Source organism: Nerophis ophidion, linkage group LG01 (assembly GCF_033978795.1).
Source record: "Nerophis ophidion isolate RoL-2023_Sa linkage group LG01, RoL_Noph_v1.0, whole genome shotgun sequence".
In the NCBI taxonomy this organism is placed as follows: domain Eukaryota; kingdom Metazoa; phylum Chordata; class Actinopteri; order Syngnathiformes; family Syngnathidae; genus Nerophis; species Nerophis ophidion.
In genome coordinates, this window is record NC_084611.1 from 6,416,514 (window position 1) to 6,441,513 (window position 25,000).

A 25,000-nucleotide genomic window follows, 5' to 3' on the forward strand; every position below is an offset into this window, starting at 1 on the left:
CAAGTTCCTGAGTCCACTTCTCTACGGAGCAGAGAAGATCTCTTCCAGACCTCAAATAAAAGCCAGCAGCAGCATGTTTGCCTGCTTTAGCAACTGCAGCCTTTTTCTCAATGAGGGGACAAATGTGGTCTGTCCTGCCTTTTGCTTTAACCTGCTGAAAGATGTCTAACAAAGCTGGTACATGTTCACACTGGCATGTCCACAAGCTGGTACATGTTCACACTGGCATGTCCGCAAGCTGCTACATGTTCACACTGGCATGTCCGCAAGCTGGTACATGTTCACACTGGCATGTCCGCAAGCTGGTACATGTTCACACTGGCATGTCCACAAGCTGCTACATGTTCACACTGGCATGTCCACAAGCTGGTACATGTTCACACTGGCATGTCCACAAGCTGGTACATGTTCACACTGGCATGTCCGCAAGCTGCTACATGTTCACACTGGCATGTCCACAAGCTGGTACATGTTCACACTGGCATGTCCACAAGCTGGTACATGTTCACACTGGCATGTCCGCAAGCTGCTACATGTTCACACTGGCATGTCCGCAAGCTGGTACATGTTCACACTGGCATGTCCACAAGCTGGTACATGTTCACACTGGCATGTCCACAAGCTGGTACATGTTCACACTGGCATGTCCACAAACTGGTACATGTTCACACTGGCATGTCCGCAAGCTGGTACATGTTCACACTGGCATGTCCACAAGCTGCTACATGTTCACACTGGCATGTCCGCAAGCTGCTACATGTTCACACTGGCATGTCCGCAAGCTGCTACATGTTCACACTGGCATGTCCGCAAGCTGGTACATGTTCACACTGGCATGTCCACAAACTGGTACATGTTCACACTGGCATGTCCGCAAGCTGGTACATGTTCACACTGGCATGTCCGCAAGCTGCTACATGTTCACACTGGCATGTCCGCAAGCTGCTACATGTTCACACTGGCATGGTACATGTTCACACTGGCATGTCCGCAAGCTGGTACATGTTCACACTGGCATGTCCGCAAGCTGGTACATGTTCACACTGGCATGTACGCAAGCTGCTACATGTTCACACTGGCATGGTACATGTTCACACTGGCATGGTACATGTTCACACTGGCATGTCCGCAAGCTGCTACATGTTCACACTGGCATGGTACATGTTCACACTGGCATGTCCGCAAGCTGCTACATGTTCACACTGGCATGTCCGCAATCTGCTACATGTTCACACTGGCATGTCCGCAAGCTGGTACATGTTCACACTGGCATGGTACATGTTCACACTGGCATGTCCGCAAGGCTGCACTGTAAAAAAGTCAGTAGATTTCAGCTCAGTCACTGAAATGTAGTGTAAAATCCTCACTGGTACCAACAACACCCGCTCAAGTCAATGGACCTCAATTTTTCAGCAGAAAAGCAGCAGCCCATTTGCCAGAATTTTGCGGTAAAATAACTTTGGTACTGCTTTTCCATTTATTGCAATGTACTGTTACAAAAAAGCAGCTCAGTTGCTAGAATTTAGCGGTACTACTTACGTATAAAATACTACACGGTCTAGCTCCATCCTATCTTGCCGATTGTATTGTACCGTATGTCCCGGCAAGAAATCTGCGTTCAAAAGACTCCGGCTTATTAGTGATTCCTAGAGCTCAAAAAAAGTCTGCGGGCTATAGAGCGTTTTCCGTTCGGGCTCCAGTACTCTGGAATGCCCTCCCGGTAACAGTTCGAGATGCTACCTCAGTAGAAGCATTTAAGTCTCATCTTAAAACTCATCTGTATACTCTAGCCTTTAAATAGACCTCCTTTTTAGACCAGTTGATCTGCCGCTTCTTTTCTTTCTCCTATGTCCCCCCCTCCCTTGTGGAGGGGGTCCGGTCCGATGACCATGGATGAAGTACTGACTGTCCAGAGTCGAGACCCAGGATGGACCGCTCGTCGGGACCCAGGATGGACCGCTCGCCTGTATCGGTTGGGGACATCTCTACGCTGCTGATCCGCTTGAGATGGTTTCCTGTGGACGGGACTCTCACTGCTGTCTTGGAGCCACTATGGATTGAACTTTCACAGTATCATGTTAGACCCGCTCGACATCCATTGCTTTCGGTCCCCTATAGGGGGGGGGTTGCCAACATCTGAGGTCCTCTCCAAGGTTTCTCATAGTCAGCATTGTCGCTGGCGTCCCACTGAATGTGAATTCTCCCTGCCCACTGGGTGTGAGTTTTCCTTGCCCTTTTGTGGGTTCTTCCGAGGATGTTGTAGTCGTAATGATTTGTGCAGTCCTTTGAGACATTTGTGATTTGGGGCTATATAAATAAACATTGATTGATTGATTGATAAAATAAGAGTGATACTGTTTCTCCATTAGCAGCGTTGTACTGTGAAAACAATGGCCCTAGATTTTACGGTACAAACAAATCTGGCTTCTCAGTCACCACAATTGTATCGTTGTGAAAACAACAGTGGTACCGTTTTTAAATTTACAGTCATTTAGTGTACATTTCAGAGTTTTTACCCTGATAAATTTGACCCTAAAATCTATAGATTCACTGGAAGCTGGCAATCTCTACTACCTTCCATTTATAAATCCTCACTGGCTGTGCACCGATACGATATCAGCACGACTCATTGTACTTACTTTTATTACGTGAAAGGGAAATGACTTCAAGAACAATGGTGAGTATGAAAAGCACAAAACTTATGTTATGCTGTCTTTAAAGGCCTACTGAGAGCCACTACTAGCAGTCTGATAGTTTAAATATCAATGATGAAATATTAACATTGCAACACATGCCAATACGCCCGCTTTAGTTTACCAAATTGCAATTTAAAATTTCCCACGGAGTTTCTTGTTGAAAACGTTGCAGAATGATGAGGCGTATGATGACACACGTATGTGACGTCTGGGGTTGTAGCGGACATATTAGCCCAGCAACACACACGGATAAAAGTCGTCTGTTTTCATCGCATAATTAAACAGTAATTTCTAAATCTGGGTTGCTGAATCTTTTGCAATTTGTTCAAATTAATAATGGAGACTATAAAAAAAGAATGCTATTGGTGGAAAGCAGTGGATTGCAGCTTTAACACAGAGCGGCCAAGCCAACATGTTTCTCTACGTCAACCAGCAAGTTTTTGGATGGGAAAATTGTGATAACAAGTCAGCTCTTACCGGAGACTTCAGTGGATTATGGGACCTCAAAAAGACAGCTGTGATCTTGGCTCCTCGGCTTCTCTCAGAGACACTGGCGTTCACCGCAGCCATCCGACTTTCATGTATGACTTTACAATCTCACTAAAACGCTATTAAAACAATAAGCAGATAAGGGATCTTCCAGAATTATCCTAGTAAATGTGTCTAATTACATCTGAAACGCTCCCACTCCCATCGCCTGGAGCCATCGCCTTTTCTTTTTTTTTTTTTGTGTGTGCTTCACTCTAACTTTCCTCATCCACGAATCTTTCAACCTCGCTCAAATTAATGGGGAAATTGTCGCTTTCTCGGTCTGAATAGCTCTTGCTGCTGGAGTCTATGATTATAAACAATGTTCAGATGTGAGGAGCCCTACAACCCGTGACGTCACGCGCACATCGTCTGCTACTTCCGGTACAGGCAAGGCTTTTTTATTAGCGACCAAAAGTTGCCAACTTTACCGTGGATGTTCTCTACTAAATCCTTTCAGCAAAAATATGGCAATATGGCGAAATGATCGAGTATGACACAAGGAATGGACCTGCTATCCCCGTTTGAATAAGAACATCTCGTCTTTAAATGTGTTTTGATTTAATGACATGTTTTTGGGGACAACTAAAAGTCACAATAATTCATTTATCTAAGCTCTTGATTAAGTTATTTAAACGCGCGGACACATTTGTTACAAGATACTTTCTAATAAGCTTCTGCCTTGAAGACGTTGGAAGTGTAGTGTGCAACTACAACTCTTTGATAGCAGTTTATATTGACAAATGTGGTGCTTTAGGCTGCAAGTAAGGCAGAGCTTCTCTATTATTTTGGGTTACGCCCCCTTAAGGTCATCGTTCATTTGGTTGAGCAAAAGTCTTTGACCAACTGTCCCCTGAGTTAAACCCTTCTTGTTGGGGATTTACTTTCTGTACAAACCTTGATAAAAGTGATTTCAAGACACCTTGAAATATGCTTTATCCTTTATGCTTTATATTTTAGTCAATACAATTTACAGAAGTGTTAGTTTACTAAAACTAAATCAATTTAGATGACTAAAATATGACTGAAACTAAACTAAATTTTCATCAAAAGACTATGACTAAAAACTCAATCAATCAATCAATGTTTACTTATACAGCCCTAAATCACTAGTGTCTCAAAGGGCTGCACAAACCACCACGACATCCTCGGTAGGCCCACATAAGGGCAAGGAAAACTCACACCCAGTGGGACATTGGTGACAATAATGACTATGAGAACCTTAGAGAGGAGGAAAGCAATGGATGTCGAGCGGGTCTAACATGATACTGTGAAAGTTCAATCCACAATGGATCCAACACAGTCGCGAGAGTCCAGTCCAAAGAGGATCCAAGACACAGCAGCGAGAGTCCCGTTCACAGCGGAGCCAGCAGGAAACCATCCCAAGCGTAGGCGGACCAGCAGCGCAGAGATGTCCCCAGCCGATACACAGGCGAGCAGTACATGGCCACCGGATCGGACCGGACCCCCTCCACACGGGAGAGTGGGACATAGAAGAAAAAGAAAAGAAACGGCAGATCAACTGGTCTAAAAAGGGAGTCTATTTAAAGGCTAGAGTATACGAATGAGTTTTAAGGTGAGACTTAAATGCTTCTACTGAGGTGGCATCGCGAACTGTTACCGGGAGGGCATTCCAGAGTACTGGAGCCCGAACGGAAAATGCTCTATAGCCCGCAGACTTTTTTTGGGCTTTGGGAATCACTAATAAGCCGGAGTCCAAAAACTAAATTAAAACTGCCATCAAAATGTTGGCGATAACTAAGACCAACATTTTTAGTCAACAAAATGAACACTGCTTACACCCCCTTCTTCTCCGAGACTATAAATAGTATCATTAGTCTATAACATTGTTATAAGTACATAAATATTAATATAATATTTAAGCAGTTCCTTACTTTCTTGTAATACGTACAATTATTTTTGTTTTGTCTTGCAAGTATGGCTGTCAAACAATCAATCAATCAATCAATGTTTACTTATATAGCCCTAAATCACTAGTGTCTCAAAGGGCTGCACAAACCACCACGACATCCTCGGTAGGCCCACATAAGGGCAAGGAAAACTCACACCCAGTGGGACGTCGGTGACAATGATGACTCAGTGGGACGTCGGTGACAATGATGACTATGAGAACCTTAGAGAGGAGGAAAGCAATGGATGTCAAGCGGATCTAACATGATACTGTGAAAGTTCAATCCACAATGGATACAACACAGTCGCGAGAGTCCAGTCCAAAGAGGATCCAAGACACAGCAGCGAGAGTCCCGTTCACAGCGGAGCCAGCAGGAAACCATCCCAAGCGTAGGCGGACCAGCAGCGCAGAGATGTCCCCAGCCGATACACAGGCGAGCAGTACATGGCCACCGGATCGGACCGGACCCCCTCCACACGGGAGAGTGGGACATAGAAGAAAAAGAAAAGAAACGGCAGATCAACTGGTCTAAAAAGGGAGTCTATTTAAAGGCTAGAGTATACGAATGAGTTTTAAGGTGAGACTTAAATGCTTCTACTGAGGTGGCATCGCGAACTGTTACCGGGAGGGCATTCCAGAGTACTGGAGCCCGAACGGAAAATGCTCTATAGCCCGCAGACTTTTTTTGGGCTTTGGGAATCACTAATAAGCCGGAATCCTTTGAACGCAGATTTCTTGCCGGGACATATGGTACAATACAATCGGCAAGATAAGATTGAGCTAGACCGTGTAGTATTTTATACGTAAGTAGTAAAACCTTAAAGTCACATCTTAAGTGCACAGGAAGCCAGTGCAGGTGAGCCAGTACAGGCGTAATATGATCAAACTTTCTTGTTCTTGTCAAAAGTCTAGCAGCCGCATTTTGTACCAACTGTAATCTTTTAATGCTAGACATGGGGAGACCCGAAAATAATACGTTACAGTAGTCGAGGCGAGACGTAACAAACGCATGGATAATGATCTCAGCGTCTTTAGTGGACAGAATGGAGCGAATTTTAGCGATGTTACGGAGATGAAAGAAGGCCGTTTTAGTAACGCTTTTAATGTGTGACTCAAAGGAGAGAGTTGGGTCGAAGATAATACCCAGATTCTTTACCGTGTGGCCTTGTTTAATTGTTTGGTTGTCAAATGTTAGAGTTGTATTATTAAATAGAGTTCGGTGTCTAGCAGGACCGATAATCAGCATTTCCGTTTTTTTGGCGTTGAGTTGCAAAAAGTTAGCGGACATCCATTGTTTAATTTCATTAAGACACGCCTCCAGCTGACTACAATCCGGCGTGTTGGTCAGCTTTAGGGGCATGTAGAGTTGGCTGTCATCAGCATAACAGTGAAAGCTAATACCGTAAGATGTGACTTTAAGGTTTTACTACTTACGTATAAAATACTACACGGTCTAGCTCCATCTTATCTTGCCGATTGTATTGTACCATATGTCCCGGCAAGAAATCTGCGTTCAAAGGACTCCGGCTTATTAGTGATTCCCAAAGCCCAAAAAAAGTCTGTGGGCTATAGAGCATTTTCCGTTCGGGCTCCAGTACTCTGGAATACCCTCTCGGTAACAGTTCGCGATGCCACCTCAGTAGAAGCATTTAAGTCTCACCTTAAAACTCATTTGTATACTCTCGCCTTTAAATAGACCTCCTTTTTAGACCAGTTGATCTGCCGTTTCTTTTTTTTTTCTTCTATGTCCCACTCTCCCGTGTGGAGGGGGTCCGGTCCGATCCGGTGGCCATGTACTGCTTGCCTGTGTATCGGCTGGGGACATCTCTGCGCTGCTGGTCCGCCTACGCTTGGGATGGTTTCCTGCTGGCTCCGCTGTGAACGGGACTCTCGCTGCTGTGTCTTGGATCCTCTTTGGACTGGACTCTCGCGACTGTGTTGAATCCATTGTGGATTGAACTTTCACAGTATCCTGTTAGATCCGCTCGACATCCATTGCTTTCCTCCTCTCTAAGGTTCTCATAGTCATCATTGTCACCGACGTCCCACTGGGTGTGAGTTTTCCTTGCCCTTATATGGGCCTACCGAGGATGTCGTGGTGGTTTGTGCAGCCCTTTGAGACACTAGTGATTTAGAGCTATATAAGTAAACATTGATTGATTGATTGATGGTTTGCTTTCCTGAAATGTGTTTTCCACCGCTGTTTCTTAACCACTGTTGGGCCGCTGATGCAATTGAGACGGCCGACAAAAGAAGAAGAGATTCTCAGCTGGGGTTCGTACTCAGTTGTAATACACTTTTCCACCACTTGTGGCAGTAATGACAATATCAAACTAACAGAAGAAGTCTTCTTTAGCGCAACAAATATGACGTAAGTAGTGAATCTGTACTTTTGTTTGCACTTGAATTTTATTTAAGAAACAAATGTATTATTATCATTTTTGTAATTTAGTTAGAATGTATTTATTGTAGCACTGCATAATTGTATAAATGAAATTATCAAAAAATATTTCAAGTTAAAAGTAAGATGACTAATTCAGTGTTGATATTTACGTGTGCCCCGGCTCCTCCTGTAGTGGAAATCTTGGGACCCAATGTCAAAAAGGTTAAGAACTCCTGTTTTAAAAATGATCTTTTTTAGACAGCTCAATACAAAAAGGACATAAACACGCTTTAAATTCATCTGGTTTCTTGCCACATTTCCTGTTTTGTAGGAACACACAATTTGTATTCCCGCTAAGCACTCCATATACCGCTTGATATCGACACGCATCACCGCAGTATCATCAGGCTGCTGAAAACCACAACACCAAAGTATCTGCAAAACTATGACATCCATACTTTCTTCTCTTGTGGAGGCTCTGTCATCTTCATCTTCTGTCCCGTTAACTGCAGCATGTTTGTGTGTGTGTGTGTGTGTGTGTGTGCGCGTGTGTGTGTGTTGTACAGGTGTTCCCATGAGGCTGGTGGGGGGAGAAACCCTAAGAGAGGGGCGGGTGGAGCTTTACCTGTCTGGCCAGTGGGGGACCGTGTGTGACGACGGATGGACCGATCAGGACGCTGAAGTTGTGTGTCGACAGATGGGATACAGGTATGTGGACAGATGGGATACAGGTGTGTGGACAGATGGGATACAGGTATGTCGACAGATGGGATACAGGTATGTGGACAGATGGGATACAGGTATGTGGACAGATGGGATACAGGTATGTGGACAGATGGGATACAGGTGTGTGGACAGATGGGATACAGGTATGTCGACAGATGGGATACAGGTATGTGGACAGATGGGATACAGGTATGTGGACAGATGGGATACAGGTATGTGGACAGATGGGATACAGGTATGTGGACAGATGGGATACAGGTGTGTGGACAGATGGGATACAGGTATGTGGACAGATGGGATACAGGTATGTGGACAGATGGGATACAGGTGTGTGGACAGATGGGATACAGGTATGTGGACAGATGGGATACAGGTATGTGGACAGATGGGATACAGGTATGTGGACAGATGGGATACAGGTATGTGGACAGATGGGATACAGGTGTGTGGACAGATGGGATACAGGTATGTGGACAGATGGGATACAGGTGTGTGGACAGATGGGATACAGGTGTGTGGACAGATGGGATACAGGTATGTGGACAGATGGGATACAGGTGTGTGGACGGATGGGATACAGGTATGTGGACGGATGGGATACAGGTATGTGGACAGATGGGATACAGGTGTGTGGGCAGATGGGATACAGGTATGTGGACAGATGGGATACAGGTGTGTGGACAGATGGGATACAGGTGTGTGGACAGATGGGATACAGGTATGTGGACAGATGGGATACAGGTATGTGGACAGATGGGATACAGGTATGTGGACAGATGGGATACAGGTGTGTGGACAGATGGGATACAGGTGTGTGGACAGATGGGATACAGGTGTGTGGACAGATGGGATACAGGTGTGTGGACAGATGGGATACAGGTGTGTGGACAGATGGGATACAGGTGTGTGGACAGATGGGATACAGGTGTGTGGACAGATGGGATACAGGTATGTGGACAGATGGGATACAGGTATGTGGACAGATGGGATACAGGTGTGTGGACAGATGGGATACAGGTATGTGGACAGATGGGATACAGGTATGTGGACAGATGGGATACAGGTATGTGGACAGATGGGATACAGGTGTGTGGACAGATGGGATACAGGTGTGTGGACAGATGGCATACAGGTGTGTGGACAGATGGGATACAGGTGTGTGGACAGATGGGATACAGGTATGTGGACAGATGGGATACAAGTATGTGGACAGATGGGATACAGCTGTGTGGACAGATGGGATACAGGTGTGTGGACAGATGGGATACAGGTGTGTGGACAGATGGGATACAGGTGTGTGGACAGGTGAAAGTGATGGTTGCTGCAAACAAATGTCACCACTTTTGATGTTAAAACTAAAATATTGTGTCCACCCAAATATAAGGCCTTTTTTTCCTGTAGAAAAATGTCTACAAAACATTGTTTTTAACACATGTACTGGAAATTTATACAACAATTGGCACAAAAAATGCGTCTCCTCAAGCATGTCAGAGCTTTTTTTCCTGGCATTCACGCAGCATTGACCTGGATAGTCGTACAGACGGACCGGGAAAGAGTTCTGAGCAAGTCTAACAGAAAAGGATTCATGATGCCGATGTGAAGATAATGTGCTCATGTTTTTTTGGCCAAAAGCGTCTCTTTAAGAAGTAGGCTTTGTGATGATTGGTGCACAGCGGCTGTCGGCGTGATCCCAGGATGCAGAGAAGGTAGGCAAAGTGCAAGCAGGGGCCCCTTTATTAGATACCAGGCAGATAAAGACAGGACGATAAATAGTCATGTGGATCGTCTTCTATTTGGCTTAAACAGACCTTAAATCCACGTGCAAATGAGTGGGATGGCCACTTGTGTCTCGGCGGGAGAAAGGATGCACGGAAAGGACAGAGTCAGAGATAAAGTTGAGCATTATGGGTAAGGAGTAGGTAGAAGCAGAGCTTATTTAATACTACACCTCTTTTCTTATCACAGCCACACATTCACTTGCATCTCCCAGCTGTACATCAATGTTATTGTCAATAAATACAGTCCTTATGAGTCCAGGGTCAAACAGGGTTGATTGCATGGAGGAAAAAGATGATTTGTAAGGTTCAAAATGTTTATCAGGATTTTTCTTCTTTGACTTTGTAAATACTGAGTCTGAACATTTTTCTTAAACTGGATCCTATCAGTACTTTGTTTGACTCCATTCCCACTTTTAACACAGCATTTATGAGATTTGCATTTATTTTACACACTAAACCTTTTAGCACGGGTGTCAAAGTTAAGGATGGGGCCCACGAAAGCCTGGCCATGACTTTATCCTTTCTCGCGATAATGTATTCACTCCTTCCTTTTTGACAAAAAACAAACATGCAAATGCATATCTTCCAAACTTTAATGTTAACCCAAAAACTTTATATCATCAAACCTTTTTGTTGAACTACAAATAAATACTTCAATATCAATATCTACTTGATTTAAGGTTTTTAAGCAAATTTTACATCAAATTGCACACTGTTAAAATTATAATAGATTTTCCGCAAAAACATTTTTACTGTAAAAAAACCTCCATGGATTATTTTTGCATGAAGCAGTAATAAATGGTGAAAACAACAGTATTTTTGACGCTAAGACAATGGCTGCTCTGTTGCCTGTTTTTCAATCTGTGGAACCATTTTTCAATTTACAAAAAAAAAGGTACAATTCTGGTGACAGCTACAATGTACATAAAAATATATTTAATATTTAAGCAGTTATGTAGTATCCTGAAGTGAATCCTTAAACATTAATATTCAAATATATTTGCTGTTATATGCAAAAAGAGCAATAACTGCCATGTGGCTCCTAATGAAAATAAGGTTGAGAATCCTGCATGCGCCTTCAATTATGGTTACTTTTTTGCTACGCTTCCAACCTTTTCAGCTTCTAAAACGGTGCAGCAAATTTATGGATTTTTCTTCTCTGTCAGCTATAATGCAAATAGTTCCAAAAAAGAAAACAAGCAAAGATACTGAAACGGTGTGTTATTGTTTGTGCTATTCTTCCAAACCTTTTGGACAAGTTTGCTCACCATAACTTCTTCGGAGAGCTTTCACCCATCAATAGAAGTGCCATTGCGTCTTTTAGCCGTCCATAGCGTTTCTACACCTATGGATTCTGCCAGCAACATCTGTAAGTTTTACAATATAACTAAAACGATTCTTACTTACTAAAGCGTCCCATGTGTGATGTCTGTAGGGGTGTTTTCGTGCATATGAGTACATGCTACCATGAAGCTAGCATCCTTAGCAGGAGCTAATATGCAATCTCGAGTGTCCGTGTTGGTGTTATTAACTTCCAACGACATTCTGTTTGAAGTGTTTCACTTTTAGAAATGCCTCAGTAAATTCACCAAGACGTCAGCGTGGAGTTATTGAGTCTGTTTAGCTAATTGGAGAGCTAGCTTGTGCAGCTAGTGGGTCCATTTGTTTGATCCGCCGTTTTACTGCCACATTCCAGACACCTTTTGGAAACAATTAAAGTATGTAAATAAAAATGTACACAGTGTATCTGCATAGATAAATAATCTCACAAGGTGTGTGTCTGCGGCCAATATATGGAAAATATTTTCCCCCATAATATTGATTTTTTCTGTATTAGCCGCACCTGACAATAAGCCGCAGATACTGCATATATACCATGCAAAATGATTTATTTGCACAAAAATATTCTGCAAATTTTACAATACCACAGCAGTAAAACGGCTGATCCAACAAAACAGAAGTTATGGTCATGGACCCACTAGCTGCGCAAGCTAGCTCTTCAATCAGCTAAATAGCTTTCACCCATCAATAGAAGTGCCATTGCGTCTTTTAGCCGTCCATAGCGTTTCTACACCTATGGATTCTGCCAGCAACATCTGTAAGTTTTACAATATAACTAAAACGATTCTTACCTACTAAAGCGTCCCATGTGTGATGTCTATAGGGGTGTTTTCATGCATATGAGTACATGCTACCATGAAGCTAGCATCCTTAGCAGGAGCTAATATGCAATCTCGAGTGTCCGTGTTGGTGTTATTAACTTACAACGACATTCTGTTTGAAGTGTTTCACTTTTAGAAATGCCTCAGTAAATTCACCAAGACGTCAGCGTGGAGTTATTGAGTCTGTTTAGCTAATTGGAGAGCTAGCTTGTGCAGCTAGTGGGTCCATTTGTTTGATCCGCCGTTTTACTGCCACATTCCAGACACCTTTTGGAAACAATTAAAGTATGTAAATAAAAATGTACACAGTGTATCTGCATAGATAAATAATCTCACAAGGTGTGTGTCTGCGGCCAATATATGGAAAATATTTCCCCCCATAATATTGATTTTTTTCTGTATTAGCCGCACCTGACAATAAGCCGCAGATACTGCATATATACCATGCAAAATGATTTATTTGCACAAAAATATTCTGCAAATTTTACAATACCACAGCAGTAAAACGGCTGATCCAACAAAACAGAAGTTATGGTCATGGACCCACTAGCTGCGCAAGCTAGCTTTTCAATCAGCTAAATAGCTTTCACCCATCAATAGAAGTGCCATTGCGTCTTTTAGCCGTCCATAGCGTTCCTACACCTATGGATTCTGCCAGCAACATCTGTAAGTTTTACAATATAACTAAAACGATTCTTACTTACTAAAGCGTCCCATGTGTGATGTCTGTAGGGGTGTTTTCGTGCATATGAGTACATGCTACCATGAAGCTAGCATCCTTAGCAGGAGCTAATATGCAATCTCGAGTGTCCGTGTTGGTGTTATTAACTTACAACGACATTCTGTTTGAAGTGTTTCACTTTTAGAAATGCCTCAGTAAATTCACCAAGACGTCAGCGTGGAGTTATTGAGTCTGTTTAGCTAATTGGAGAGCTAGCTTGTGCAGCTAGTGGGTCCATTTGTTTGATCCGCCGTTTTACTGCCACATTCCAGACACCTCTTGGAAACAAAGTATGTAAATAAAAATGTACACAGTGTGTCTGCATAGATAAATAATCTCACAAGGTGTGTGTCTGCGGCCAATATATGGAAAATATTTCCCCCCATAATATTGATTTATAGAGCGGTGCGCTGTGTGGTCGGTAAACGATGGGACATGCGGACATGCTGCACCTGGCCTTGTCAGCTTTGTACAAAACAATTGAAAGTAAAAGCATGCATATAATTTGCGGCAGGGCGGGGGTCATCATCCTTTAAGTTAACCAAAGTCAACTCCGCCTGCAAAAATCAATCATCACGTCTTCCACTTGGCATCTGCTTTTCTTCTTTTCCTCCCACAAGTTGTCTCAGTTCCCATCAGATCCATAGTGAGTTTGAGGCTAAAAATGCTTTGTAGAAAAGAAAGGTACAGTGTTTCTCTTTTAAGAAGGAAAATAAAGCAGCTCCCAAAAGAGGCACCAGAAGGTCAAAAAGTGAGTCTGGTCCTCTTTGTGTCCCGAGAGAGACCGCGGTGGTACGGAGAGAAAAGGTCAACGCCGCACGTGTGGTTTGAGAAACATCTGGAGAGCGTAAAGAAGCGTGCTTGTCATGTGGGTGTGGCGGAAGGCTGTTGGATACACAAAACCCTCCTGGGAGGGACAGGAAAAATGTACACAAAGCCTAGCTTTGACTCCTAATTGGGTTGTCACACTGAGTCATGCTCAAACTCTTTGCAGTGACACTCACGAATTGGTATGTCAGACTTAGCCCTGTCTTGGTTTAACTCTTATCTTACTGATAGGATGCAGTGTGTCTCCCATAACAATGTGACCTCGGACTACGTTAAGGTAACGTGTGGAGTTCCCCAGGGTTCGGTCCTTGGCCCTGCACTCTTCAGCATCTACATGCTGCCGCTAGGTGACGTCATACGCAAATACGGTATTAGCTTTCACTGTTATGCTGATGACAGCCAACTCTACATGCCCCTAAAGCTGACCAACACGCCGGACTGTAGTCAGCTGGAGGCGTGTCTTAATGAAATTAAACAATGGATGTCCGCTAACTTTTTGCAACTCAACGCCAAAAAAACGGAAATGCTGATTATCGGTCCTGCTAGACACCGAACTTTATTTAATAATACAACTCTAACATTTGACAACCAAACAATTAAACAAGGCGACACGGTAAAGAATCTGGGTATTATCTTCGACCCAACTCTCTCCTTTGAGGCACACATTAAAAGCGTTACTAAAACGGCCTTCTTTCATCTCCGTAACATTGCTAAAATTCGCTCCATTCTGTCCACTAAAGACGCTGAGATCATTATCCATGCGTTTGTTACGTCTCGCCTCGACTACTGTAACGTATTATTTTCGGGTCTCCCCATGTCTAGCATTAAAAGATTACAGTTGGTACAAAATGCGGCTGCTAGACTTTTGACAAGAACAAGAAAGTTTGATCACATTACGCCTGTACTGGCTCACCTGCACTGGCTTCCTGTGCACTTAAGATGTGACTTTAAGGTTTTACTACTTACGTATAAAATACTACACGGTCTAGCTCCATCTTATCTTGCCGATTGTATTGTACCATATGTCCCGGCAAGAAATCTGCGTTCAAAGGACTCCGGCTTATTAGTGATTCCCAAAGCCCAAAAAAAGTCTGCGGGCTATAGAGCATTTTCCGTTCGGGCTCCAGTACTCTGGAATACCCTCCCGGTAACAGTTCGCGATGCCACCTCAGTAGAAGCATTTAAGTCTCACCTTAAAACTCATTTGTATACTTTAGCCTTTAAATAGACTCCCTTTTTAGACCAGTTGATCTGCCGTTTCTTTTCTTTTTCTTCTATGTCCCACTCTCCCGTGTGGAGGGTGTCCGGTCCGATCCGGTGGCCATGTACTGCTCGCCTGTGTATCGGCTGGGGACATCTGCGCTGCTGGTCCGCCTACGCTTGGGATGGTTTCCTGCTGGCTCCGCTGTGAACGGGACTCTCGCTGCTGTGTCTTGGATCCTCTTTGGACTGGACTCTCGCGACTGTGTTGTATCCATTGTGGATTGAACTTTCACAGTATCATGTTAGATCCGCTCGACATCCATTGCTTTCCTCCTCTCTAAGGTTCTCATAGTCATCATTGTCACCGACGTCCCACTGGGTGTGAGTTTTCCTTGCCCTTATGTGGGCCTACCGAGGATGTCGTGGTGGTTTGTGCAGCCCTTTGAGACACTAGTGATTTAGGGCTATATAAGTAAACATTGATTGATTGATTGATTATATTTGTCTTGCCGCTTCATTCATCGTCAGACTTGTTGGAAATTGACAGCATTTCAAAGACTGCCATTAAAAGTGACTCTTTGTCCGCTGCTGGTTTGAATCCGCTTTACTGGTCCCGATTCTCTTCAAATCGTGACGTCCTTAGCTGTCAGCGGGTTTATTAACTGAAGTGTGTGCGTAATCCACATAGATGAAGTGAGACTATGTGTGGCAATTATATGACGGTGGTGACCAGCGGGTGTCGAAAGTGCGTCTGGATATCCAGGCAGAAGTCCAAAGAGCGAAAAGCAGGCTCTGGAGTCCAAAAACAGGCAGAAGGTCAAGGGGCTGGAGCGAGGCGTCGTGGTCAGTGGGCAGGCGTGAGGTGGATATCCAGACAGGCAAGAGGAAGTTCAGAGGGGATCGGGGAAGACGAGACACACGGCTGGGCAACGAGGGAGGACGATAACGAGAAAACACTGGACACAATGAACAGGAACACAGAGAGAGAATATGCACAAGCAGAGAAGACTGGAGACGTAATGGGCTTACTGTACTGGTAGGGGTAGCTACGTTCTGGCACTGGATCTCAGGACGCGCTGGCTTTTGAAGCCAGGTCTCTCATCACGGGCAGGTTTGTTGATTGCAGACTTCTTGCAGCCACGCGGAGGGCTGGAAATCTATAATTTGCTATACTGCACACAGTCGGTGGACACGGGAGGATCATTACACATATCCACAGTAACGATACTAAATATAGTATCAGTCGATACTGCAGTGGTTCTATTATCAAAACTTGTTTTTAGGTTTTTTACAAAACTCAAGAAATACAAAAATATATAAGTAGCATATTTTCCAGACTAAAAAGTGAACCCGAATATAAGCCACACCCACTAAATATGTTTTTTTTTCTGTATTAGCCGCACCTGACAATAAGCCGCAGATACTGCATATATACCATGCAAAATGATTTATTTGCACAAAAATGCTCTGCAAATTTTACAATACCACAGCAGTAAAACGGCTGATCCAACAAAACAGAAGTTATGGTCATGGACCCACTAGCTGCGTAAGCTAACTTTTCAATCAGCTAAACAGACTCAATAACTCCACGCTGACGTTTTGACGAATTTACTGAGGAATTTGTGAATCTGAAACAACACAAAAATAATGTAAGGTAATAATACCAAAACAGAAACTTGTAAAAATGTTAGCACATTGGCTAATGCTAATGACGCTTGTGTCATTACATTATGACAACACGTAAAAATAAGCATGAAAACACTCCTACAAACATCACACGTGGGGCTGTTTAGTAAGTAAGAATAGTTTTAGTTGTATTGTAAAACTTCCAAACCTTCTTTGAAATGATGAATGAAGAGTCCTGGTCTGTTAAATACCATGTAAATATATATATATATATGTACAGTATATATATTCTGGTCTGTTAAATACCATGTAAATATATATATGTATATATGTATATATATTCTGGTCTGTTAAATACCATGTAAATATATATATGTATATATGTATATATATTCTGGTCTGTTAAACACCATGTAAATATATATATATATGTATATATATTCTGGTCTGTTAAATACCATGTAAATATATATGTATATATGTATATATATTCTGGTCTGGTAAATACCATGTAAATATATATATGTATATATGTATATATATTCTGGTCTGTTAAATACCATGTAAATATATTTATATATATATGTATATATATTCTGGTCTGTTAAATACCATGTAAATATATATATGTATATATGTATATATATTCTGGTCTGGTAAATACCATGTAAATATATATATATGTATATATGTATATATATTCTGGTCTGTTAAATACCATGTAAATATATATATGTATATATATTCTGGTCTGGTAAATACCATGTAAATATATATATGTATATATGTATGTATATTCTGGTCTGTTAAATACCATGTAAATATATATATGTATATATGTATATATATTCTGGTCTGGTAAATACCATGTAAATATATATATGTATATATGTATATATATTCTGGTCTGTTAAATACCATGTAAATATATATATGTATATATATTCTGGTCTGTTAAATACCATGTAAATATATATATATATATATATATATGTATATATATTCTGGTCTGTTAAATACCATGTAAATATATATATGTATATATGTATATATATTCTGGTCTGGTAAATACCATGTAAATATATATAAGTATATATGTATATATATTCTGGTCTGTTAAATACCATGTAAATATATATATGTATATATGTATATATATTCTGGTCTGGTAAATACCATGTAAATATATATATATATATATATGTATATATATTCTGGTCTGGTAAATACCATGTAAATATATATATGTATACATGTATATATATTCTGGTCTGTTAAATACCATGTAAATATATATATGTATATATATTCTGGTCTGTTAAATACCATGTAAATATATATATATATATATATATATATGTATATATATTCTGGTCTGTTAAATACCATGTAAATATATATATGTATATATGTATATATATTCTGGTCTGGTAAATACCATGTAAATATATATAAGTATATATGTATATATATTCTGGTCTGTTAAATACCATGTAAATATATATATGTATATATGTATATATATTCTGGTCTGTTAAATACCATGTAAATATATATATGTATATATGTATATATATTCTGGTCTGTTAAACACCATGTAAATATATATATATATGTATATATATTCTGGTCTGTTAAATACCATGTAAATATATATGTATATATGTATATATATTCTGGTCTGGTAAATACCATGTAAATATATATATGTATATATGTATATATATTCTGGTCTGTTAAATACCATGTAAATATATTTATATATATATGTATATATATTCTGGTCTGTTAAATACCATGTAAATATATATATGTATATATGTATATATATTCTGGTCTGGTAAATACCATGTAAATATATATATATGTATATATGTATATATATTCTGGTCTGTTAAATACCATGTAAATATATATATGTATATATGTATATATATTCTGGTCTGGTAAATACCATGTAAATATAAATATATATATATATGTATATATATTCTGGTCTGTTAAATACCATGTAAATATATATATGTATATATGTATATATATTCTGGTCTGTTAAATACCATGTAAATATATATATGTATATATGTATATATATTCTGGTCTGTTAAATACCATGTAAATATATATATGTATATATGTATATATATTCTGGTCTGGTAAATACCATGTAAATATATATATGTATATATGTATATATATTCTGGTCTGTTAAATACCATGTAAATATATATATATATATATATGTATATGTATATATATTCTGGTCTGGTAAATACCATGTAAATATATATATATGTATATATGTATATATATTCTGGTCTGTTAAATACCATGTAAATATATATATATATATGTATATGTATATATATTCTGGTCTGTTAAATACCATGTAAATATATATATATATATGTATATGTATATATATTCTGGTCTGGTAAATACCATGTAAATATATATATATGTATATATGTATATATATTCTGGTCTGTTAAATACCATGTAAATATATATATATATATATGTATATGTATATATATTCTGGTCTGGTAAATACCATGTAAATATATATATGTATATATGTATATATATTCTGGTCTGGTAAATACCATGTAAATATATCAAGACACAAGTCTAATTCATTGTTACAAGCCGTGGTCTTCTTTAGACATAACCAACAAGTCCCTCCCCCTGCAGCGGCGTGGCCAAGGCCCGTGTGATGGCGTACTTCGGCGAAGGGACGGGCCCCATTCACCTGGACAACGTGGAGTGCGGCGGCCACGAACGCGCCATCGCCGACTGCATCAAACAACAGGCGCCCGTCACGCACAACTGTCGCCACAGCGAGGACGCCGGGGTCATCTGCGACTACGGCTACAAAGAGGTCAAAGGTCAGTCCGCTTTACAAATGAGCCCGGATGACGTCACGGCGCGAATGTGCGGAGACGGAAGTTGACACAGAGCTCGGACATGTACAAAGATGCATTTCCAGGCTGAAGGTCGGAGAAAAGCAACACAATGTGAAGGTCGTCACATCAACTTCTCGCCACAGATCCTGTCCGACCGCTTTGTGGCGTGCGGCTCGTGCATCCTCGACGGCGGAGAATCATAGGCGGAGAAAACTCTCTGAGGTGAGCTGTGCACCTGCACTCAAAGTGTGTGTGTGTGTGTGTGTGTGCGTGTTCTTGTATCTTACCCTTCTTGAGACATCAACAAGGAAAAGTAGCTTCCGTATGAGGAGGTGTGAACAAGTTAAGACTGAAATCGTAGTCCCAGTACAGAAACCATTGCATCGAATAGAGAGACAAAAACTACAGTCCGTGAACATTGCTCCAAAGTTAGGATTTTTTGGGGGGATTTAATGTGCACACAAAAGTAAACATTGACAAGTGCAAAGTCAGAAATATATGATCAGACAAGACAGCAGCTAAACACTTTTACAAAAAACAAAACATAGAGATCTCATTTGCACCCACGGTGATGAGATTTATCAACATGAGGGGGCTCCCAAAAAGGAGGGACTTTTCAAATTGACTGCGTGTCGCTTTTAAAAGTGCCCCCCTGCTGGTCAACATATGAAATAACAAGTGTGTGTGTGAAAATGTGAAGTGCTCCCCGTTTGGTCAACACATGAAATAACAAGTGTGTGTGTAAAAATGTGAAGTGCTCCCCCTCTGGTCAACATATGAAATAACAAGTGTGTGTGTGAAAATGTGAAGTGCTCCCCGTCTGGTCAACATATGAAATAACAAGTGTGTGTGTAAAAATTTGAAGTGCTCCCCGTTTGGTCAACATATGAAATAACAAGTGTGTGTGTGAAAATGTGAAGTGCTCCCCCGCTGGTCAACATATGAAATAACAAGTGTGTGTGTGAAAATGTGAAGTGCTCCCCCGCTGGTCAACATATGAAATAACAAGTGTGTGTGTGAAAATGTGAAGTGCTCCCCGTCTGGTCAACATATGAAATAACAAGTGTGTGTGTGAAAATGTGAAGTGCTCCCCGTCTGGTCAACATATGAAATAACAAGTGTGTGTGTAAAAATTTGAAGTGCTCCCCGTTTGGTCAACATATGAAATAACAAGTGTGTGTGTGAAAATGTGAAGTGCTCCCCCGCTGGTCAACATATGAAATAACAAGTGTGTGTGTGAAAATGTGAAGTGCTCCCCGTCTGGTCAACATATGAAATAACAAGTGTGTGTGTAAAAAATTTGAAGTGCTCCCCGTTTGGTCAACACATGAAATAACAAGTGTGTGTGTGAAAATGTGAACTGCTCCCCCGCTGGTCAACATATGTAATAAAAAGTCTGTGTAAGAAATTGAAATGTGCCACCTTTGCCCGCGACCCCGAACGGGACAAGCAGTAGAAAATGGATGGATGGCCAAAATTAATATATATATATATATATATATATATATAGAGAGAGAGAGAGAGAGAGAGCGAGAGAAAGAGAGATACTGTAATAACTTGAAGTAATCAAATCAAATAAATAAATTAAGTAAAAGCAATTTCTCATATTCTTATGCTTCTGTGATAATGAAATATTTTCTAGTAAAATTATGGCTTTTTTATTTAAAATTGTAACTTTTAATGCAAAATGGGGACATTTTTCATGTACAATTCAGACTTTTATCACAGTATTGACGATGTGTTTTTTTTGTAAAATACTGACATTTTTGTAGTAAAATTATGACTTTTCTCATCATTTTGCCAAGCAAAATTCTGAATTTGCCCAAATTGTCGAAGTTTTCTTATAAACTTGTGACTTTTGTTGAATAAAATTACGACTCTTTTCATAAAATTGTCGAAATGTTCAACTTTTCTTGTAAAATTGCGATCGAGTAAAATTCCAACTTATATCACAATATTGCAAAAATGTCCAGTTTTCTTGTAAAATTTTGACTTGCGTTGAGTAAAATGACGACTTTTATTATAACATTGTCAAAATTCTAACTTTTTCTTATGAAATTCCATCTGATTTTATAACAAGCTATTTTGTATTTGCAAAGTATGTAAATATTATTCATGTTGGAAATACTAATCTTTATATATCTACAAATACGCATTTTTCACAGGTCTCAAGAAGGTAACAAATACAACAATATATGTGTGTGTGTGTGTGTGTGTGTGTGTGTGTGTGTGTGTGTGTGTGTGTGTGTGTGTGTGTGTGTGTGTGGGGTAAGAATGTGACTTTCCAAGCTGCTTGGCCCACGCTCCAATAAACCTACTTAAATGAAAGCAGAACTTCCTGTGTGAATATGTGTGTCTCTTATTAAGCAGTCTAGTAAAGATTGTCATATGGAGACACTTTCTTGTCATGCATCAAGCAGGAAACTTGGAAAGGTAGAAGTGTGTGTAGTACTAGTGTGTGTAGTACTGCTGCGTGTAGTACTGCTGTGTGTAGTACTGCTGCGTGTAGTACTAGTGTGTGTAGTAGTGCTGTGTGTAGTACTAGTGTGTGTAGTACTACTGTGTGTAGTACTAGTGTGTGTAGTACTAGTGTGTGTAGTATTGCTGTGTGTAGTACTAGTGTGTGTAGTACTAGTGTGTGTAGTACTGCTGTGTGTAGTACTAGTGTGTGTAGTACTGCTGTGTGTGTAGTACTAGTGTGTGTAGTACTGCTGTGTGTAGTACTGCTGTGTGTAGTACTAGTGTGTGTAGTACTGCTGTGTGTAGTACTAGTGTGTGTAGTACTGCTGTGTGTAGTACTGCTGTGTGTAGTACTAGTGTGTGTAGTATTGCTGTGTGTAGTACTAGTGTGTGTAGTACTGCTGTGTTTAGTACTAGTGTGTGTAGTAGTGCTGTGTTTAGTACTAGTGTGTGTAGTACTGCTGTGTTTAGTACTAGTGTGTGTGGTACTGCTGTGTGTAGTAGTGCTGTGTGTAGTAGTGCTGTGTGTAGTACTAGTGTGTGTAGTAATAGTGTGTGTGGTACTGCTGTGTGTGGTACTGCTGTGTGTAGTACTAGTGTGTGTAGTAATAGTGTGTGTGGTACTGCTGTGTGTGGTACTGCTGTGTGTAGTACTAGTGTGTGTAGTACTGCTGTGTGTAGTACTAGTGTGTGTAGTACTGCTGTGTGTAGTACTGCTGTGTGTAGTACTAGTGTGTGTAGTACTAGTGTGTGTGGTACTGCTGTGTGTAGTAGTGCTGTGTGTAGTACTAGTGTGTGTAGTACTGCTGTGTGTAGTATTGCTGTGTGTAGTAATGCTGTGTGTAGTACTAGTGTGTGTAGTACTGCTGTGTGTAGTAATGCTGTGTGTAGTACTAGTGTGTGTAGTACTGCTGTGTGTAGTAGTGCTGTGTGTAGTACTGCTGTGTGTAGTACTAGTGTGTGTGGTATTGCTGTGTGTAGTAATGCTGTGTGTAGTACTAGTGTGTGTGGTATTGCTGTGTGTAGTACTAGTGTGTGTGGTATTGCTGTGTGTAGTACTAGTGTGTGTAGTATTGCTGTGTGTAGTAGTGCTGTGTGTAGTACTAGTGTGTGTGGTATTGCTGTGTGTAGTACTAGTGTGTGTAGTACTGCTGTGTGTAGTATTGCTGTGTGTAGTAGTGCTGTGTGTAGTATTGCTGTGTGTAGTATTGCTGTGTGTAGTAGTGCTGTGTGTAGTACTAGTGTGTGTGGTATTGCTGTGTGTAGTACTAGTGTGTGTAGTACTAGTGTGTGTAGTAGTGCTGTTTGTAGTACTGTTGTGTGTAGTACTAGTGTGTGTAGTACTAGTCTGTGTAGTACTAGTGTGTGTAGTATTGCTGTGTGTAGTAATAGTGTGTGTGGTACTGCTGTGTGTAGTAGTGCTGTGTGTAGTAGTAGTGTGTGTAGTAGTGCTGTGTGTAGTAATAGTGTGTGTAGTACTGCTGTGTGTAGTACTAGTGTGTGTAGTAGTGCTGTGTGTAGTAGTAGTGTGTGTAGTAGTACTGTTGTGTGTAGTACTAGTGTGTGTAGTACTAGTCTGTGTAGTACTAGTGTGTGTAGTATTGCTGTGTGTAGTAATAGTGTGTGTGGTACTGCTGTGTGTAGTAGTGCTGTCTGTAGTAGTGCTGTGTGTAGTAGTAGTGTGTGTAGTAGTGCTGTGTGTAGTAATAGTGTGTGTAGTACTGCTGTGTGTAGTACTAGTGTGTGTAGTAGTGCTGTGTGTAGTACTAGTGTGTGTAGTAGTGCTGTTTGTAGTACTGTTGTGTGTAGTATTGCTGTGTGTAGTACTAGTGTGTGTGGTACTGCTGTGTGTAGTACTGCTGTGTGTCGTAGTGCTGTGTGTAGTACTAGTCTGTGTAGTACTAGTGTGTGTAGTATTGCTGTGTGTAGTACTAGTGTGTGTGGTACTGCTGTGTGTAGTAGTGCTGTGTGTAGTACTAGTGTGTGTAGTAGTGCTGTGTGTAGTAGTAGTGTGTGTAGTAATAGTGTGTGTGGTACTGCTTTGTGTAGTACTGCTGTGTGTAGTAGTGCTGTGTGTAGTAGTAGTGTGTGTGGTACTGCTGTGTGTAGTAGTGCTGTGTGTAGTAGTGCTGTGTGTAGTAGTGCTGTGTGTAGTAGTGCTGTGTGTAGTACTAATGTGTGTAGTACTAGTGTGTGTGGTACTGCTGTGTGTAGTAGTGCTGTGTGTAGTACTGCTGTGTGTAGTAGTGCTGTGTGTAGTAGTGCTGTGTGTAGTAGTGCTGTGTGTAGTAATGCTGTGTGTAGTACTAGTGTGTGTAGTACTGCTGTGTGTAGTACTAGTGTGTGTAGTACTGCTGTGTGTAGTACTGCTGTGTGTAGTACTAGTGTGTGTAGTACTAGTGTGCGTGGTACTGCTGTGTGTAGTAGTGCTGTGTGTAGTACTAGTGTGTGTAGTACTGCTGTGTGTAGTATTGCTGTGTGTAGTAGTGCTGTGTGTAGTAATGCTGTGTGTAGTACTAGTGTGTGTAGTACTGCTGTGTGTAGTACTGCTGTGTGTAGTACTAGTGTGTGTGGTATTGCTGTGTGTAGTAATGCTGTGTGTAGTACTAGTGTGTGTGGTATTGCTGTGTGTAGTACTAGTGTGTGTGGTATTGCTGTGTGTAGTACTAGTGTGTGTAGTACTGCTGTGTTTAGTATTGCTGTGTGTAGTAGTGCTGTGTGTAGTACTAGTGTGTGTGGTATTGCTGTGTGTAGTACTAGTGTGTGTAGTACTGCTGTGTGTAGTATTGCTGTGTGTAGTAGTGCTGTGTGTAGTATTGCTGTGTGTAGTATTGCTGTGTGTAGTAGTGCTGTGTGTAGTACTAGTGTGTGTGGTATTGCTGTGTGTAGTACTAGTGTGTGTAGTACTGCTGTGTGTAGTATTGCTGTGTGTAGTAGTGCTGTGTGTAGTAGTGCTGTGTGTAGTACTGCTGTGTGTAGTACTAGTGTGTGTAGTACTAGTGTGTGTAGTAGTGCTGTGTGTAGTACTGCTGTGTGTAGTAGTGCTGTGTGTAGTACTGCTGTGTGTAGTA

The 25,000-nt window shown here is 40.9% G+C and overlaps 1 protein-coding gene across 1 annotated transcript in view; it reads left to right on the top strand.

Moving 5' to 3' along the window:
- Nucleotides 1–25,000, top strand: part of prss12 (serine protease 12) — an 84,987-nt gene that overhangs the window by 43,783 nt on the left and 16,204 nt on the right. The window contains exons 8-10 of the mRNA XM_061895186.1: nucleotides 8,086–8,227; nucleotides 19,258–19,451; nucleotides 19,613–19,691. Coding sequence (XP_061751170.1) covers nucleotides 8,086–8,227; nucleotides 19,258–19,451; nucleotides 19,613–19,691 — 415 coding nt within the window. The remainder of the gene's footprint in view (nucleotides 1–8,085; nucleotides 8,228–19,257; nucleotides 19,452–19,612; nucleotides 19,692–25,000) is intronic.